Raw genomic sequence first — 20,392 nt, forward strand, 5'->3', positions numbered from 1 at the left:
TCACAATCAGTACAGTGAAAAACACTAACCAGGATGCAAAGTTAAAGAAATGCTTCACATGCCATAATGATAGAGTATTTGGAAGGCTGCCCCACACAGGAAGCTCTTTGGGACTCAAAATCCCTGCCCCAGGCACCCGAGGATGCTGGTCTCAGTTAGGCACCAGTTGATTGTTACTCCCATCAAAGCTGAAGGTCAGCAGCAGTCCCTGTGAGAAAACAAACAACCACACATTGTACTGCTCAACCACACAGAGCCCTCATTTGTGATAAACCCACTCAACAAGTGATCCACAAAGCTTGACCCTCAAGGGCAACCAAGAGAAAAATCTTCAGAAGATAACGCTGGAAATGAAAATTCAATTTTCTGTTGTACTGTAGACATTTCAGAGCTGAAAAAGAATTTAAGTGCCTAACAGCGTGCTTACTTTTTGTCCAGATGAAAAATGCTGTCTCTCCCTCCAAACCCTCCCTTTTTACAGCCATTGGCCTTCATGGCTGCAATAACACGAGCAACAGACAGAGATAGATTTAAGAGAAAAACAAAGGAAGAAAACAGCTTGGAGACCAGCTGCACTTTACATAGGGAGACAAAACATGTATGAAGAAAAATTTCTCATTCTGCTGCTCCCCAGGAAAAGAACTGGAGAGCAATTGTCACTCTTTGAGCCACAGTGAAGAACAAACATTCAAGACTTGGTTTTTGGGTGTGCAGAGTATTCACAGTGCCTGATAAAACTATTTTAACTTTTCACCAGTTCTCACTTCACTCTAGCATTTATTTGAAAAATAATTGAATGTCATATACAGGTCTTGAAACCCAAAGATAGTATGAAAAAACCAATGCTTTCAAAAATGAAGGTTTAAATCAATAAATATTTTCAAGGAATTCAGCCAGCACTCCTGACTGTAATAGTGTGTGTTGAGTCAATGATGTTAATTTGTATGTTTTGAAAACCTCCTAGCTGAACCTGACTGTGTGTTGTTTTAAACTCTTTTCCAAATTACCTGGAAATCTTCAAACAAAAGATGCAATGGAGCATTATATGTGTCATGAACAGTCACTTCTCAGACAGCAAGCGTTCCACCTCCTGTTTAACCTTCTGCCTGGCCACAGCCCTGTTTATGAGCAGGCACCAGACACAGCTGTGTATTCCTGTACTGCACTCAGCAATGGTACTGAGCCAGACTGGATCAATCCTCCTGCACAGGTGGAGCAGAGTGTGGGCATGTCTCTTCCAGCAATTAAAATTTCTAAGGGAAAGCAGCCAAGTGTAGCAGACAGGGGTTAAAAGCTTTAGAGGGAAGCCATGAGCCAGTAGGTTAAATGGATTTGATTCTCTATTCTTTGCACATTCCCTAGTTAGCATATTTACCATCTGATCTAAGTCCTCTCACTGCATTAGCATCCTGTGATCTCCCCTGAGCTTTCTCAAGATCTTAAATGCCTCATCCCTAAGTCTTGAAATGAGAAGCTGAAGAATCCACAGAAAATCCTTCACTTTTTGTAAAAGTAACTGGACCATGAATTAATTCTCTGAGAGCCTCTTATTCTATGAGAGGATTTACCTCAGGCAACACTTGGACAGTGGGCAATTTGAGGACTAAACCTGGGGATGACAGAGGTCAGCTCTTCTGATTTAAAAAAGACAATCCAAATCTGGGCTGGGGAGTTGCTCCTGATTGTGTAGAACAGAGTAGTAAATGTTTGCTTGCAAAATAATAAATTTTAGGGTGAGCAGAACAAATGAGGCAGGGCCATTTTTTACAACCATTCATGTTATACAGCAGAATGTTAGCTACAGAAATTAGTAGTCATTAGTCAAAATGATAGTGTGAGTCTATTAGGCTTTGTTAATCTTTATTAGTCTCTAAACAAACAGTATAAAAACATCACTTGCAGGTACAACCTCTAGTCTTTGATTAAAGAGAATGCTGTATTTTAGAAAAAAAAACCTCAAGGCTGACTCCTGCTCTTCCTGTGGGCTTTTAAAGCAAACAGAAATATCCTGAAAAGAAGCACTGAACTATGTTTTTTCACTAAATGAATGAATATAGAGACAGGTGGATGACCTTTCCCTGCATTTCCTGTGCTTAGATTATTGGCCCAAAAGTTGATGAGCACCTTCTGGTGCTGAGATTTTCAAGGTCAATCTGTGAACCTGCTGCCACTGATCTTAACAAAAAGCCTGTATCAAAAATGCCTGGATGGCTTTTAGAACTTCAAGTAATACCTCTCTGACCAAAGATTCAATTTTAAAGACTCTGGATGAGATAAATACCTATCCTTTGCTGTGGAAATTTTCCTAGCTACATCAAAATCAGTGGAAATATGAAAATGCTTTAGCACTTAAGGTTACAACATCCTATTCATAAGCATCCCAATCATTAGATATTCAGATTACCCAGAACTCCCTCTAATGACAGATGAAATTTCTGATCTCTGCAGAATACTTAGTGATCAAGTATGAGTCAAACCAACTCTACACAGCAAAAGTGAGAGAACAAGAGTGCACAAAAACTGGGTTAGCTAAAACACCAGCCTGTGCTGCCAACCACTTGGCAGGCAGAAGAGTTGGAGCTGTGATATGCAGGGCAGCTGATGTGGCTCATGTAGCTGCTTTACATCACACCCATCCTTCCCACGTTTGCTGATACAAACTTTTTGCCTTTCCCTTCAACACCTCCAGAGAACAGCACAGCACAGCTGCTGCATTGTGTAACTAATACCCCATCTGATCCCAGAGGACAGCTTCATCTTAACATGGTTACCCTCCCTTCAAACCCCTGGAAAGTCCTAATTCTGTGCTAGCCAGAGATAACTGCTAAATGCCAGCACCAAATCCCTCTACACAGCACTTGGCATTTGATGTCCTACCTTCTCCAGGTGTCTTCTCACAGCAAAGGACAGCTGGCAGTGATGCCTGCTGCTCACAAACAGTATATTTGTTATCTCTGTGTGTGTATTTATGTGCATGTGTGTATATATATGCCTTGCATACGTAACCCCAAGAGCCTGTCCCAACCTATCAAACACCGTGGTAGAAGCAGGAGGTGGGGGAAAAAAAAACATATTGAGCAATGACAGAAAAATTCTGGAGATCTCAATGCAAAATATTCCATGGAAGACATGAAAGAACAGGTCAGCCCATCATGCAGGCTACCTTTTGACTCACCCATTGCTTCAGTGGACAGCAGTTTCCTTGTTTAGTTTGTCACTCGATTATTCAAAGCACAAAACTCCACGTCTCCCCATAAATCACTGGCAAAGTAGAACAGGAAGATGTGTCCAACTGTGTCTTAATACATTTTAACAGGATTTCTGCTTTCAGGTAAGAAAAAGTTCAGAGAGGAAATAATCTCAAAGCCCCCATATTTTCTCAGAACAGACAGGGACATGACACTTTGTCAATCAGTTAATCATATCAATTTCTACTAAGAACATTTATGTAAGTTTGATGGAGGTGTATGTCCTATGGCAGAGACAGACAAAATCATTCAAGAGTTATAGACCAAGCTTCTGCACTGCAAGGATGGCTGAGGGCTCAGAGGATTTTTCTTTCCAGCACTGTTACAGACATCCCATCAGTCAGGTCCCCTGTGTGCAATACAAGCAGCTTTCTTTGCCAAACAGATCTAAGGAGGGAACTCTCTGGAAGCCAGAATGATTCCCATTCACTGGATGTACATTATCCAGCCCCACATTCCTCATTTTTGGTGGCACTTCTGGATACCAGCACCTTGTTCCACCCCAGGCAATGAGGGGCTAAAGGCAGCATAGGGAGGGTAGGGAAAAGGACTGTGACTTTGTGAGTGTGTAGCAAGAGACCCGAAAATTGGTAGGAGAAAGGTAATGGGAAATATTTCAGAGGAATATGGAGGAACAGTGAGGGCAGGAGAGGAAGGCAGCAGTTTTCTGAGCTGCAAAGGCAAAGCAATGAGTGAGGAAAGGAACAGACTATGCTGGAGACAATTTTATGTCTCCACACAGGCAATGTGGCACCAGCAGGCAGAGAAATTGAGAATTTTGATCCAGCTGAACCAGAGTAAACTCTCCCTCCCTTACTTATCAAATTAGTATATTTGGTTTAATTCTAGGGGCCTGCTGTGCCTTCCTCTCCCTCCTTTCCTTTCCCACAACCCTGGTTATTCCCTGTTGAAGCCCTCAGCACCTGAACTTTTGACACTCTCCTCAGGTTTCACACTTGGTAATGGACAAACAGTGGCAGTGACTGTGCTGGCAGGAAGTTAATTTTACTGAGCTACACTGCTCCCACGAGCTTCTTGAAACTGTCTGAGTCACCACATCTTTTCAGATTCTGTGACTTCAACGTCCCCATCCTCAGATGATCTTTTGTAGGAAGTAAACCTGTCTAACCTAAGGCTGCAGATAAGCAAATATATTTGTCACCATTTCACAAGTTTCCGTTTTACAACATTGTGTTTTCCCCCCAAAACCCCAGGTTTCATTTTGTGTGCAAATACTACATGACTTACTTCAGCCTCACTGACTTTCATTAAAGTGGAAGTGAAGCTTTTCCAGCAATCCCTTCTCTCCTGGTCAAGGCAAGCATCCAGGACTGCAAGCCCTGTTACCAAAAGCAGGGACATGACTGAGAAATTACAGAACTAAAAGTTAAATCCACCATATCTTTAAAGATGAAGATAAATTCTGTAGTAGAGGACTGTAGCAGACTCCCACCAATATGTTCTGAGCACTGCAGTAGAGTGGCTTCTGTGTAGGGCTGTCAAGGGAGAGTTTCTACATTTTAAAAATGTAAATTACTAAAAAAACCCCTCCAACTTATTGAAGATTGCACCATTAAGGCCAATCTATCCAACAGAAAACCATCCATTAAAACACTTCTGTTTAAGAAATGAAAAGAAATAAAAAATAGAAACAGATTAAAACTTTCAGTTTGATTCTGGCAGAAAGAAAAACCTAATTACACTGTAAATTTCCTTTCCTAATTTTACTTCCCTTTGTTTTTGGCAAGCTCTGTACCTCAAGGTAAAGACAGTTGTTGAGGAAGTCAGTCTCAAATGGCTAAGAAAACAGACTGAAAAGTAAACAAAAATGTGCAATGCTTGTGAGATACCTACAGAAAGTCTATAAAGACTGTCAAGTTTCGTTGTGATCTGCCCCAGAGATAATGAATCCACAGGAAAGGGACTCTCTTCAGCCAAGGCAAAGAATTATTTTTTTTTAGCCATCAGATATGCATATTTATGACTTGTGAAGCTTAATGATTAATATCCTCACCTTGTAAATGGGGAACAACTGGGCTTCTGCCCTACCTGTGGCAGTCACTCCCTCAGCCTGCACAACAGAAATTTTGCTTTTCTTCCCATTTGCTGCATTCAGGAAGGGCACCAAGGTGGCCTGAGGAGATTTACAATCAAAGGCTTCCTGGCCTGGCCTTTGCTCAGCTCTGAGGATAACACAAGCAAGCACCAAAGAGACTCCATATATAGCTGTAGAAATGCCAGAACGCCATCAGAGGAGCACAGCCCTTAAATGGCAGAACTATCTAGAAGATGAAAGCAAGTATTTTCCTACAAAATTAGTAATTCTTGCCAAAACATGTTGAATTCTATGGGGCCTTTCATTTTCAGGAGTTTTGACTGGAAAGGAGTCATCAAATTCTTAAAGCCAAAAGCCTCTATTTATAAAACTAAAGAAATGAGGGAAATTTGTCTTAAGAAGCTTTCAAAATATCAGTTCCACTTTCAGCTCCAGGCATTGGCAGGAAAGCAGAAAAGTCTGATCTTCAGAAAATACAGTCAGCTTGCTGTGTTCTTCCAGAAAAGAAAACTGATCCCTGGAGTCATTGCTTGCACCTCGTGGGTCATACCAGTGCCTAGGATCACACAATGAGAACAAGGAAAGTGTCTTCTCCTGCAGTACAAGGTATGGAAATGGACCTGGAGCATTGTTCAGGCACACAGAAGCACGCAGTCTCTGTGTGTCCCCCACTCCTGTAGAAAAAAAATAATAATTAAAAAAAAAGGGTTCAACGCAGAACTGCCTCTGCTTATGCAAGGTCTAGGCTCCTCCCAGCTGAAATGGCTGGGAAAGGGCAGGAACTGCCACACGGCAGGACTGCTTCCAAAACTGCCTCTTGCCACATTCTTCAGGCCCATGGGATGGACTAAAGTAAAAAAAGCCTTTAGGAAAAAAAAAAAATGCTGCCTTATCCCAGCTGCACAGTGGAGATGAGGAGAGCCTGGCAGCGGAGCTGATGGCCAGCCCCAAGGACTTCTGATCCTCAGGCTACTCCTGGAAAACCTGTGTGGCTGTCCTGTCATCCCTCATTGCTGGAGGAATAAAGAATTTGGGACAGTAGGTAATTTGCCTGTCTCACCTACTTAGATGGAGACTTTTTCCCAGCACCGCCAGAGCTGCGAGCCCTCAAAGTGAGGGGCAGCAGTGCAGCCCAATCACTGGGCTGGGAAAAGAACAGTCTAAATACAACTAAAAGCATCTCATGTACGTGTGTAAATAACTAAAGTGGGGCTTTAGATATCAAGATATTCTTGATATCTATTTAGATATCAAGATATCTCGTTTAGATATCTCAAGGAGATGAAGCCAGGCTCTTCATAGCGGTGCCAGCAATAGGACAAGAGGCAACGGGCAGAAACTGACACGCAGGAAATTCTACGTGAGTATAAGGAAGAACTTCTTTATTGTGCTGATGATCACACACAAAACATACTGCCCAAAAGGGCTGCAGAGTTTCCCTCACTGGAGTATTCCCACAACCATCTCATGGCAATCTTGTGCCATATGCTCTGGGATGACCCTGCTTGAGCAGGGAGATTGGGCCACCACTGTGGTCTCTTTCAAGAGACATGTTCTGTGATAGGTTGGAGATCCAGATGAGGCTGGCAGTGCTCAGGAACAGCCGGCTCCCTCTCAGATTTGCACTCGCACAGTTCATTTCAGTAGATGTTTTAATGTCAATTTCGCAGCGAGGCGAGCAAGGAAATAAAATGGCGGCCGGGCTGAAACTCCCTCCAACGACCCCCAGGGGGCGCGGCGGCACCCGGCCCCTCCCGCTGCCCAACATGGCGGCGCCCGGCGCGGCTTCACCCGCCGGGGAGAACGGGCGGCGCCCGCCAGGAACGGCCAGCTTCCGGCGCCCGCCCCCTTCCGGGAGGGCCGGGCCTCCGCGCCATGCCCACGCCGGGAGCCGGCGGCGTGAAGGGAGGCGGCGCCCGCCGGTGCCGCTGGGCCGGGGCTGCGCGGACGAGCCGCTGCTTCAGCCTCCCGCGGGGAGCGCTTTCTGGCTGAAATCGCCGGCGCAGGTGGCGTGAGGGCGGACGGCCCTTTGCTGGTGGGCGCCGGAGCGGAGCGAGGCCCGCCCGGCCTGAGGGGGATGCGCGGCTAGCCCGCGCTCGCAGCCAGCCCAGCCCAGCCCCGGTGGTCGTCGCGGAGCTGGCGTCGGGAGGCCACAAGATGTTCAGCTGGCTGGGCACCGACGACCGTCGGCGGAAGGACCCGGAGGTGTTCCAAACGGTCAGCGACGGCCTGAAGAAGCTTTACAAGACCAAGCTGCTGCCGCTGGAAGAACACTACAAGTTCCACGAGTTCCACTCGCCCGCCCTGGAGGATGCCGACTTCGACAACAAGCCCATGGTGCTGCTCGTGGGGCAGTACTCCACTGGGAAGACCACCTTCATCAGGTAAAACCCCGCTGCCCGCAGCCATGCCTGCACCCTCGACGCCCGAGCACCGGGGTGGGGCAGAACTGCTGCCCGTGGTATGGCTCGATCCCCCTTCTGTTACCCCCTTCGCGTCCCCTCAGCAGCTTTCCATTGAAGCTTTTCATTTTCATTTTCACTCAAAAGCAGAGCATCCCTTGGCGAGCACTGGGTGGTGTAAGATGTCCCATGAAACACCGACGTGGCAAAGAGTAGCCCAGGGCAGGGCTGAGGAGCGCGGGCAGGGCAGGAGTGCGGAGCTGCGTGTGAGTCACCGGGGCCCTCCTGGCCGCTCAAAGTGCAAAGGCTTTGGGAAGCCTCTGCGGGGCATTCCACACGCACACTGCCCCGCTTGACCCTTGAGATAGCCATTCTTTTCAATTTGCTGCAGCTTTTTGAGGGGTGAGGCAGCTTTAAAGGGGGTGCTTCGGTTTGCAGGCGTTGCTGTTGCTGTTACACGCTTGCGTGTGTCTGTGTTTCTCTGCGCTGTCCCAGAGGCAGCACTCGGATCCCACTGAGAGAAGCGTGTGTGTGCCTGTGCGCAGAGACCTGCCCCTCCTCAGGGATCCAGAAGCAGAGCCCTGCTTTAACTGTGTCCTGCTCCGCCGAGATGCTGGGAGCAGCGAGTTCCTTTCGAGCTGTAAAAGAAAGAGCAGCTGCCAGCAGCTCTTTCATTTCCCGATGTGAAGCTGTCGCAGAGAAAGGGTTAAACTTCTCCGGCTGGACTTGCTTGCAGGGATCTGTGTTCAGCCATGCTGCTAGTTCAACTTGCAGCAGCCTTTCCCTTGGGATCGTAGCTGAAGCTGCGCTGTCCGTGTTTCCTATGTGATTCATAAGCTAAGCGTTAAATTCCAGCCTTTTTCTGGTGAGGCTGTGTTGAAATCTGTGGAATTACCCCAGTGTAAATCTGGACGCTAGCCACAGGCAGCCAGCCCTTTGTTCTACCAGTATTTCTTGGTGAAGGAGGGAACTGCAGAGAGTAGAGAGAGGTGAATCAAATTGACTGTACCTCTAAAGGAATGACCTTGAGAAATGCAGGTTTGTTTTTTTTTTTTCAATGTGCTGTAATATTCCTGCTGCTCAATTTCCTGGTCAGGAGCCAAGAACAGAATGCATTTCTGCTACCTTGGCACGTACCTGGCAAACAAAGTTTAAGAGTTAAAAGGCTTTTCTCATATGGGCAGGTCAGCTGGATGGTGAAGGGTGGAAAAGACCCAAAGAAGCATTTTGCACATGTTTGCAAAGGGAGTTACTGTTCTGAAAAATAGAGAGGATAGCACAAATGCCTGGTTCCACCCCAGATCTTTGTTCTGTGACTCTATACCAAACCTGTTTGGAAGGCTTTTTCTGTCCTCTGGGTTACAGACACTCAGAGCCTGAACAGGAGGAATTCCTGAATTCCTGATAAGGCTGGCTAACTAAAGCATCTTTTCCTAATTCTTTTCTCTGGGTTGTCAGCATCAGTGTTTCCCTGCAGTCTCACCAGCATGCTGTTAGCAGAGACTTCTGCCTTTGCCCCTCTCTGCTCAGTGAAGTCCTTCTGTAAGCCTCAGCTCCTTTTGCAGCAACTTTGGGTGCCTAGAGCACGTTCCAGGTACAAGAAGATCGAGTCTTTGCTCATGTGGCATGGCAGCAACAACCTTTTTGCTTCCAGCAAGTGGATCTGAGCTTCTGACAACTGCTTTTCACTCATGCTTGTGTCCTCTTCTCCCCCTTTTCTCCAGGCACAGGGCTGGGATGAGCCTGCAGGGATGATGGTCAGGCAAAAGTGACCAGGAGCTTTGGCAGCTTCTGCTTCATTGGGGTGCCAAATGGGCCTTCCAGAAAGGCAGAGTGCCCAAGAAGGGGAAAGTTGAGAGCTTTGGTAGAACCCCAGGGTCTCTAAGAGTAGTGTGAGAGTCTGTCACTCCAGTGTGCTCCCAGACAAAGGCCAGGGAACCTCGTGTTGCTCGTGACAGGCTTGCAGCAGGAGCTCGCAGGCACTGCTCATTAGAGAGCTGGGATAAGCCCCAGATTAGCATCCAGAGTTATTGTGGGAAGGCAAGTGGGAGCTAAAGCTGAGAGCAGGGAGGAGTTAAAGGGGGCTGGGGGGAGGAAGTGGGAGGGTTGACAACCATAATGGCTTAGTAGAGTGAAGCAAGAAACAGCCTCTGGACATTCTGTCCACAGTCTTGTCAGGATAATTAGGGTTATCCTTAATTATCAATTCCACTCTTAAATTGCACCCTGCTTCTACTGCCATGCAATTTAGGGAGATGAGTTAATGCTAGTAAACAATCATGGGGAATGAACTCAGCCCCACTTTACCTGCATCCCAGGACACCTAACCAAAAAAAAAAGACCCTTAGTCACCTACCTAAGGAATGTCTGTCTCCCAAACCTCTTTCCTTGTTTTGAGGAATCTGAGGTGAAACAAGGAAGAAATGCAAGGCTCTGAAGCACCTAAGCTGCAGCATCTTGCAGTGAGGCTGCTCTCTTGTCAGGAGCTGATGGCAGAAACAAGGCAGTCAAGGTCAGCAGTGAGAAGCATTCCTAGGGGCTGAGCCAGGGAAGAGGGAGGTGAGTTGTGTGGGTCAAAGCCAGTGAAGCAAGACCAGAGCATGGCTTGTTTCCAGTGGAACCAGGCTGTTCCCTCTTCTCCTTGCAGGGACACAGAGCTGAGCCCTCTGTGCTGTGTGAAAGGTGTTGCATTGCTTTGCAGTGCAGCTTTTCCATTCCTGCTTCCTGCTGTATCATCTCTTTGTGCTCACTCCATTTCTCTCCTCAGCATACATTTGGCTGATGCTTTTCCACAGGGTTGGGGCTGAAAGTCGCTGCTGGTCAGGGCCAGGCAACACCTCTACCTGGGAATGTGTGACAGCCACTGCAGGATCTCACTGGAGCCTGCCTTTATAACGTTATTGCTTCTTGTGTTTCCTGTAAGAGAGTGGGAGTACAGGACAGAACATTACTCTCCTAATTAACTTAGATTCCTTGGACATTTCTAAAAATAATCCTGGCTCAAGTCCAGCCATCCTGCTAATAAAATAAACAAGCCTGCTAGAGCCCTACTGACTGTCAACATGGCTTGCTGTTGTGGTGTAGCCACCCCTTCCTCCTACAGCTAATCATTTACACGTCCTGGCCCCTCACAGGCTGCACACAGAGCTCTGGTGTGACCTCCCCGTGCAGCCCTGAGCCTTCCATCCGTGCCTGCACGGGGCAGTTTGTTGTCACCATTTCTGCTCTGCCCTCCTTCCCGTTCTGCTCAGCATCACCTCTGCTGCCACGCTCGCGGCATCCTGCAGGGCTCCTGCGTGACTCATCACAGCCCCTTCCCCCACATCCTGCGGCGCTCCCTCCCGGCCAGCCCGGCCTCTCCTTCCTCACTATCCCCAAATCCACCTGGGAAAGGAGATCCCAAGCTGGGCTGGGCTAATGCAGCTTTCTTGCCCTGCCCCTTCCCAGGAAGAGGCAAACAGCACGATGCTTGCAGCCACACACCGGCTCCAGACACTGCTCTAAAAAGCAAATTGGTCATAAAAACCTATTCTCCTACTCCACAACTTCCCTAACCTGGCTGGGAGTCACTCCCCCAGGCTTTGAAGGTGTTCAGAGCTCAGTTTAAGGCGTGCAGCGCTGGCAAAGGAGATTGCTTGCTGGTGGTTGGTGTTTTCCACAGCTGTTGTTTGCTCTTCTTTCCCAGAAATCCCCACAAATGTGACAACTGCATGTGTTCTCTGTCCTGCCTCTGGTAGCCAGGGCAGGCTGTGTCACTGCTGAGCACAAGTGCCTTCCCCCCATCAGGCAGTGTCAATACAACCCCTTGTGTTTGTCCTCTGCACAATGAGATTCTTATGCTGCTGACACCCTGCTGCACAATGTACCCAAATCTCCCAGAGGGGCCTCACTTAAAATAGATGCTGGGATGGTGGGCAGTACAAATCCTCATCTCTCTGGTTTCCTACCACTTGTTGCACATAAGTCAGTCACATTGGTGTGTGGCTGCTTCTTTTGTGCTTTTGTTGGGATTTTTTTGGGATTGTGTTTTTTTACAAGAAATAAACACAGAAATGCTTTGAAACATTAGCTGAGTGGAGCTGTGATAAAATTCTTTCAAACAGTCTGTCTGGAGGAGTTGTTATTCCACACAGGACTTTTGGTTAGTTTTTCTGGGAAGCTTTGTCTGTAAATAACAAACAACTCCCCCCTCAACTAATTCTCACTTCTGCTCAAAAGCTGTCATATTCCACGTGCATTTCAAGCCTCTAAAAAAGAAAAACGGTGGTTGTTACAGCAAGGCTGCAACCTGACATCAGGAGTAAGGGGCCTTTCTCAAAAGCCCTTCACCTGTTATATTTGGCAGCTGTTAATGCTGCCTATTTGTTTTCTCTCTAGTATTTGCATGGGGAGAATCAAAGATTTATTTCTATGGATTCAGTGAATTTCCATCTGTATGAAGCCACTGGCTTGACAGCAATGTCCATCAGGGAGACACAAGCTTAGTTTCCAAAGTCTGACCAAGTGGCTTCTAACCTAGCAAATAGTGTAAAGAGCTTTCCAGGGAATTGAGGGTCTTATAGTCCCTCACACAGGGACTTCCCTCACTAAGACTCACCTGAGTGAACCAATTCTGGTGCTTAGACATATCAGTCTCAATCATGAAAAAAATTTCCAGTCCTTCTCCTATTTCCTTTTCCACTTCCCCACAATCTGCTTTTATCATCATGGCAATCCTGAAATAATCTACCTACCCACTGGGGATTAGGTCAAAGCAATGGAAGAGGGAGTGCCAGCTACCCTCTGGCAACAGGCAACACATTATTATGCTAACTTCCATAGTCTGGTAGCCATTTACTTCATGTAACTAGCCAGAGCTTATTCCTTGTCACTTCTGACACCATCCCATACTGAGGGCTAGACCAGTTCTAGCTCCCTTCTGCAAGCCACATGCACATAATGGTCTCAGTTTTCAGCACAGCATCAGCAGGTGGTTTTCTACACACACACACAGACACTGGCCTGGCCTCAGTGATGGCATTTGGCACCTTGGTGAGCCAAAGGGAGCTGTCCCATGCACACACCATTGTCCCACCCTGAATTTGGCAGGCTCAGTTGGGACCTGCTGCCAGGGTCCTGTTCAAAGCCCTACAACCCCATGGGTGACAATCTTTCCCTGAAATTTGCCAAACTACCTGCAGGAGTTAATAATAAGGGATGCTGTGCTTAGTGTGCTATCCAGCTTTATATACAGCTTGGAATTTACTCCTCCACCCAGGTGTGTGGTGCTGAATATGCTTGAGCAGTTTGTAGTGCAGGCCTGTGGCTGCATTTCAGAAGCACACTGAGACTGAGACTTCAGTCAAGTGCAGGGGAAGTTGGCATTTAAGCAACTGATTTGGACTAATTGTGGCTAATCACATCAGTTGTTTGAGTCTGCTGAAGCCAAGTAATTGATACTGGCACCAAGAGCCAGTGGGGTTTCAGGAGTGTGGTGGTTTAACAGCAGTGTGCAGTAGGATTAACTCTGTGATTGCAGTGAACTGCTGGTTTTACTTTGCTCTGCTAAGTCTGCTCCAAATGGCTTGAGGATTGAAGTACACAAAATGATGCAACATGATGAGAATCTCTTCCCAGCAGCTATAATCATCTTAATTTCTTAATCCACCTTAAATGAGCTTTCAGTGTTGAGATCCTAAGTAGAAAAGCCACCAAGACATTTATCAAACAATTGAGTGACAGTGCTAAAAATAGTCTCGGAAGGATCCATGCTCTTGGGCTTCATAATTGCTCTGCAATCTTCAGTACAACTCATTTAGGACTTAGCAGCTCATGGCTCATGCCCACACCCTGTTTTTTCACTTCCAGGTACCTGCTGGAGCAGGATTTCCCAGGGATGAGGATTGGACCAGAGCCTACAACTGACTCCTTTATAGCAGTTATGCAAGGAGACGTGGAAGGAATCGTTCCTGGGAACGCCTTGGTGGTGGATCCCAAAAAACCCTTCAGGAAACTCAACGCCTTTGGCAATGCCTTTTTGAACAGGTCAGTACTCAAGAACTCTCTTGTTCTGCAGAGTAAAGTTAGGAGCTAATGAGCAGCATAGCCAGCAATGTAAAGGGATAAGGCACTTCTCCTCCTCCCATCCACATGGCTGATGCAAGGCCAGCCCAGTCCTACCAGATGCACATAAGTCAGTTGCTGAAGGGCTGATAAATTCAAGTGTGACAAACCTTCATTTTACTTGAACAAACAAAGCAAAAATGACATCACAGCCTAAGCTTATCCTACAAGATACTAGAGGTATCTTAATCCCCTACTTCAGTATTTCTAGCTTTTTCCATTTGTAATCCAAACCAGGCTCTCTCCATTCCCATGCCTTACACATACAACCAGGTGCAAATTGATGGCCACTCTAATGTGTTTCCTGTAAAACAGAGTAGCAGGGTGTTTGGACAGTGCCTCTGTGACATGAGGAATTTAACCTTTCCATCCCCTAGACCCAGCCCAAGCATAGGGAGGTTTTGGATGTAGGCCTCACAGGAAGCCAGCAGCACACACCCATATCCTAGATGAGCACAAACTGTGCTCAAGCTGCAGAAGGCAACAAACTGACTACACCCATCATCCTCGCCTTCCCCTGACACTGGGAGACACTGGAAACATGGCAGCTGCTCAGCCAAACAGCCAGGAAAGCTGGGCTGGGCTCTGGCTCCTGTTCAGTCTCCCAGGCTTGGAGAAGGACTGTCCAGAGGGTGCAGCATCTACCAGCTCTGACCACAGGAGTGCTGGTGTAGGCTGCAGCAAGGCAGGGAAACCCTGCAGAGAAGCATGGGGAGAAACTTGCTGGCAGGAGAGGGACCTGGCTGGAGTCACTGCTGGGTGGGAAACCTCAGGGTGACAGGAAGCAGTATCTGGTCACTGCACAGGAGCATCATTCAAATACACCAACATGGTCCTGCACCAGAGAGACTGAGAAGTTTTTGTTGTTTTGTAAGGCTCAGAACACCTGCACCTGACTGCCCACTCCCTACATCAGGGCAGAACAGTCATTTCCCCTAAGACAATAACAGTGCTCTTGCCTGGAGTGCAGAGATTGTGGATAAAGAGGACAAAATTCAGAGCAGCTCAGCTGATAGCCAAGAGCAGCCACAGCTGGCAGACAGTTCACTGCAGTGAAGGAACATTAGGCCAGGCATGGGGGGCAAAAAAGCCAACACTTCTGAACTAGCCTGATGGATGTGTCCTGAATGCAATTTGCTCCTGATGCAGCAAGGGATCTCTGCATGCATTAACCCAGTTCCCTGTATCATGCTGTGCTCTTGTTATGCTCCTTTACTCTTCCCTCTCCTGAGGAAGGAGTCCAGCCTGTGCCTGAGCAGGCAGCAGGGCAGAGGGACACAGCAGCAGCCTAAGTGCAGTCCTTCCAGCAATGCAGGGAGCAGCCACAGCAGCTAATGACATCTTTCTCTTGCTGACATGAAAAAAGAGGGGCAATGATTTCTAAACTGACACAGGGGACATGCTAAGGGGGACTGGCTCAGCTGTGTGAGCATCACATGCTCAAAATGCAGATGCCAATGCCCTGCTAATTAGGAAATGAAACACATGCAAGGGTTGACTCAGAGGGGCAGAAATTTAGCAGATGTAAGTCCTGGTGCACCCACTGGACCAGATCAAGCCACCCACAGTTCTCCAGAGGGCCTGGCCTCTGTGCTAGGGACCAGCAGAGCTGTCTCTGCCTTGCACATACCTCATTGCTGCTGTACATATGCCTAGGCCCTGACCTCAGCTAGGAGGCTGTGAGCAAGAGATTTGCAGAAGGGAGCTAATCTGCAGGGGCCACACCTCCAAGCTGAGATAAGACTGGCCATGGGGAAGGCTGCTTTGCCCAGGGATGGTTAAAGGTAACCCTTGACTGTGAGCATCAGTGGGAAGGAGCAGAGCAGCACGAGGCAGTGGCACTCACACAGGCCTTGGCTGAGAGGTGCAGCCACAGCCCTGTGTCCTGTGGGGTGCAGAGCCTGCTGCTGCAGGAGTGAGCATCCACCCTTAGCTGGGGCTCCCTCCCCAGCAGGGACTGGCATCTGCTGCTTTCCAGGAAGCAAGGGAAGACTGGAACAGTCAGGATTTGGCAGGGAGACAAGCAAGTTGTGCTGCTCAGAGCCTGTATTCTGCCTCCCTTCACTCCCAGGAGATGCCCATACCTGGGACATAGGGTTGCCCAGGGCTGAAATGAGGATAGCAGGTCTGCACAATCTTGTCTCTTGTCTGCTCTTCTTGCCCCAGGTTGTTCCTGGGCATTGAGAGAAGGGTTTGTTTTCCTTTCTCCAGCTCTGCTGGCCAACCCCCACCTCTGGGAAGATTCCAGGGAGATGAGAAGTTGCACCTTGTTATCAGGAAGATTTGTTTGGCACCAAGAGCCTGGAGCAAATTCAGGAATCTCACCCATTACTTTCCTATCACATTGACTAGGTTGCAAGAATTCCCCCATCCCCAAAGTCTGTTTTGGGAAGCTAAGGTGGAGTCAGTCCTGATTTTGTGTTGTGAACAGCTGCAGGGGTAGATAACATGTTGTTCCTTCAGCCCTGTGCTCTGCTCTGCCTGTAGAGGTGGTGAAACTCTGCTTTGGCACAGCACTCTTCCCTTCATATGGCCCCAAACAGAATTAGGTCGAGCTCCCTGAGGTCCTGCAGTTCTGCTGGGACAACAGGAGGGCAGCAGCCTTAATTCTGCCAAAAGAGCCAGAATGCACTCACTCATGCTGGCCTCTGACCTTATATCTGAAATCTCCTGGGGAGAACTTTTCCTAGAGAAACTGGTGGAAAATCCCCCTGCCCCATTTAATGTTACAGCACCAGGAGGACTCAGAGCTGTAACCATGAGGAGCAAACCTGGGTTGGCAGGACAAGGGAATAACGTGACCTCCTGAGCCTTTTGTTCTCTGCTGCTGTGCCTGGCACTCAACAGGATAATCAAGCCAGTCCCCCCCTCTTTGATAAGAGTTATTACACATTCAGAAATGCTCCCTGTTGCCACCTGCCAAGCTGGAGATGTGGGAAGCTGTAACATGTGGTCTGAAATAGCTGACAGCTTAGGGGAGGAGACACTCTTTAACTCATGAGGAGTCACTCTGATCAGAATCTTCTTGGGGTCAGACAAGTGGAACAATTGTGGCATAGCCTGGAGGAATTGAGAGGTGCAGGGGCTCCTGCAGAGCCAGACACTCATCAGAGAGAGCAGTGCAGGGCTGCATCTGCCCTGTCTGCACTGAGGGTCCTTGCAGCAACCCCCACCCTCTGTGGTTCTGCCTCCTCCCACAGCACCGTGGTTTTTGTGCCTGGATGTCACACCACCCTATTAATATGCATATGTACACACACACAGAGTCAGAGCTGCCTGGAATGCCATCCCAAAAAGGCTGTCCATGAAATGCTACCAGGAAGCAGATAGGCTTTTAGTGTCCTTTGCTGTTACTAGCAACTGAAATAGATGAGCTGCAGCCCACAGAGCACAAGTGACTCTTCTTATTTGCATAGACACAGGATGGGGAACAACCAGCTAAACAGAAATGGAGCTGCAGAGGGGGGAGCAGTGAATTACAGAGTGAATGTGAGCTAACAGTGTCATAGTGCTGTTAAAAAAGCAAACATGTCAGTGAGATGTATAAACAGACTGTCAAGTCTAAGAGATAAGGAGCAATCCATGCTCTGTGCTCAGCACCAGCAGGGTGAGCCATGGCTGGAGAATGTCAGCTTGTGGCATCCTGCCTGGAGAAGAATATGTGGAGCAGCTTGAGAGGACCCAAAGGAAGCTGCAAGGGTCTTCAGGGATTTAGAAATGAGCTGGAAAGGCAGCTAGAGAGAACTAGAAGAGACAGGAAAAAGAAATAAATAACCTCCAAATTGATTACTGTAGAGGAAAGACTGAGGGGAGCAGGATGGCAATAGTGTGCATTGTGACAAGAGGGGAAAAATAAGTCATTTTCCACATCAATTGTGTTTTTGACTGAGGAGCATTATAGCATATGAAATTTAGATTAGACATTAAAAAAAAGAGGATTTACTGTAAAGGTTATTAAGTAATGGAGTAGACTCACAGCAAATGTTGGTGAGTCTGCATTGTTATGGATTTGAAGAACACTTTAGACAAATAACCTGACTGATCCTGCCTTGAGGCAAGAGGATAGAGTCAGCAACCTCTTGAGATCTCATGCTGCCTGTGCTTTACTACTTCCATGCTGCAATAATAGCACATTTTGTCTTTTAAAGACAGATTTGAAAGAGAACAGAAGTCCTACAGAATTGCTGATTTTTTTTTAAAGCAAGTTATTTCAGTTCACTTGAGTTCAGAAGTCTTCAGGGGAATGCTCAAGCAAAGAAAAACAAATACCATTTCTTGTTAAAATCTAAACAGCACATAAACCAAAACCCAGATATTTTCATAATTCACAACTTGGGGGCCTATATAAAACAACCTGTCATAGGTCATGACTGAGACCCATGTTCCAGACGCAGCAAAACAGAGAAAAGTGTTTAGTTCTAGTTTCTTTCTCATTTCTCTAAGTAACAGTAGCTCCAAGCTCCAGCTGAAGACCTGAGAAATCAGAGTCTGACTTGTCCTATGCTGCCTGTGATGTGCAGCACATCATGACTGTGTTTTGCATTTTTAATGTTTTTAAACACATTTATTTTCCACACAGGTTTGTCTGTGCCCAGCTACCTAACCCTGTATTAGAGAGCATCAGTGTCATTGATACTCCAGGAATCCTTTCTGGAGAAAAGCAGAGAATTAGCAGAGGTAAGTCCCAAGTTCAGTTCTCTTCTAAATGACAGTAATGAAAACCAAAGGAACTGTATATGATTTTCACTTCAAACTAGGATAAAAGCAGTGGTGGGAGCCTCTCAGAGCTACAGCATTTCTTTGCACATGGAGACCAAAGGGACATGGCTAATGTCCTGCAGAGAATTTAGATGTTTTCAGGGCAGGCTGCTGACAAGCTCAGCAGTGTCACAGTCCAGTATTACCCACAGGAGAGATTTCTATCAGAGTCAAGTGATCCCTCTCTGCTTTGCAGAACCAGTTGCTCTCAGTGGCTTGAGATGAGTAATGGATCATCAGTAAGCCACTGATGATCCATGGCCAAGGCCCCCATTGTAATCTGCCTGGTTTCTTGCACTGCCCAGGCTCCCTAAATCCTAGTGCAAGACTGGATTTGGTTTAAAGAACCATTGGCACTCAAGTTCTGCATTGCAGTAGGGAATCTGGAAAGCCTGTGGACACTAAATCATAAAATCCTAGATTAATTTGGGTTTGAAGGGACATTAAAGATCCTCTAGTTCCAACCCCTGCCATAGATAGGAAGGTGTGCCACACCTTCCACTAGACCAGGTTGCTCAAAGCCTTGTCCAACCTGGCCTTGAACCCTTCCAGGGATGGGGCATCCACAGCTTCTTGGGACAAGCTGTGCCAGTGCCTCAGCACCCTCACAGTGAAGAATTTCTCCTCAACATCCAATAAAAGCCTACCCTTTTCCAGTTTAAAGCCATTCCCCCTTGTCCTGTCACCACAGACCCTTGTAGCTGGAGCTGATGAATAGCACAAAGTCTCTCAGTGAGCTTCTGAGCTCACTCAGACTCACCCACAGCAACATCTTTAAACCTCTGTGGTCACCTTCTGTCTCTGTGAGGTGATGGTGGCCTAGCTTGCATTTCTGGAAGGTTCCTTAGATAAAGCTGGGAGCTATGCACCATTTCACTGGAAGAAAGCCAAGAGCAGTAATCTCAGCATTCAGGTTTGAGCTCAGTTCTCATGCACACTGCCCATTAACAGTGCACAGCTGAGTTTCAGCAGCACAGGCTCCACCCCAAAGTGCTGAGGCCTTTCCCATATTTCCATGTTCTGCCCCATAAGATTTCAGATTACTCATGACTTTCCAAGTTCTATTACACTTTTGCATTGAAATTTTTCTTGGAAACTTCCTTTTTTCTTTTGATCAAGCAGCCACCCTGCACAAAGCCAGGTCTGTTTGTTTTGCTGGGATTTTCCACCACAGGAACCTTAACTAGCAAAGAAGTGTTAATAAAACACAGCTACAGTTCACAAAAATCCCCTCACATTAACCTTTTTCAGTGTGGGCCTCTGCACTGCTAGGGGATCAGAAATTCCAAGGTGTGCCAGCCTTCATGAGAAAGTTGAAAAATATGCTGTGCAAGCATTCCTCCCCTCAGCAGAAAGTATTAAAAAAAGTTGTATTATGTGGTGTAGACATTTTCCAGTCAAAAAATGCTACTGAAAGCAACCAATCCTCCTGTGGAATTATCACAGTGAAAGAAACTTGCTTAGGAGGAAGTATTTTTACTATTAATAAAAAAACTAAAAAGAAGGTATAGGTGAGTCAAAAAGGACCCATTTCAAGCCCCTTTTCCAAATTTCCTCACTAATTCAAATGCCAACATGTATTGCAAGATTTTCCTACATTTCAGCTGTTTACAGAACTAAAAATACCCTCCTGCAGAATACACTGGCACTACTTGCTGCTCCTTCTGCAAAAATTTCCCTGTCAGCTTTCCAGTGGGTCTTGGTGTCCCATTCTGGATCCTGTCAGTGTGACCTTGGGGCTGGCAAAGCTCATGGAACTGATCATCATCATGGATCAGGCCAGGCAACACAAGCTTATCAAAGGCAGGTCCTGCTTGACCAGCCTG

At 47.1% G+C, this 20,392-nt stretch overlaps 1 protein-coding gene across 1 annotated transcript in view; it reads left to right on the top strand.

The window, feature by feature from the left end:
- The first annotated feature begins 7,185 nt into the window (after positions 1-7,185).
- Positions 7,186-20,392, top strand: part of EHD3 (EH domain containing 3) — a 28,827-nt gene continuing 15,620 nt past the window's right edge. Inside the window, exons 1-3 of the mRNA XM_058021229.1 lie at positions 7,186-7,688; positions 13,554-13,730; positions 18,388-18,485. Coding sequence (XP_057877212.1) covers positions 7,462-7,688; positions 13,554-13,730; positions 18,388-18,485 — 502 coding nt within the window. The 5' untranslated portion in view covers positions 7,186-7,461. The remainder of the gene's footprint in view (positions 7,689-13,553; positions 13,731-18,387; positions 18,486-20,392) is intronic.

The sequence above is a fragment of the Melospiza georgiana genome, chromosome 3, assembly GCF_028018845.1.
Source record: "Melospiza georgiana isolate bMelGeo1 chromosome 3, bMelGeo1.pri, whole genome shotgun sequence".
In the NCBI taxonomy this organism is placed as follows: Eukaryota; Metazoa; Chordata; class Aves; order Passeriformes; family Passerellidae; genus Melospiza; species Melospiza georgiana.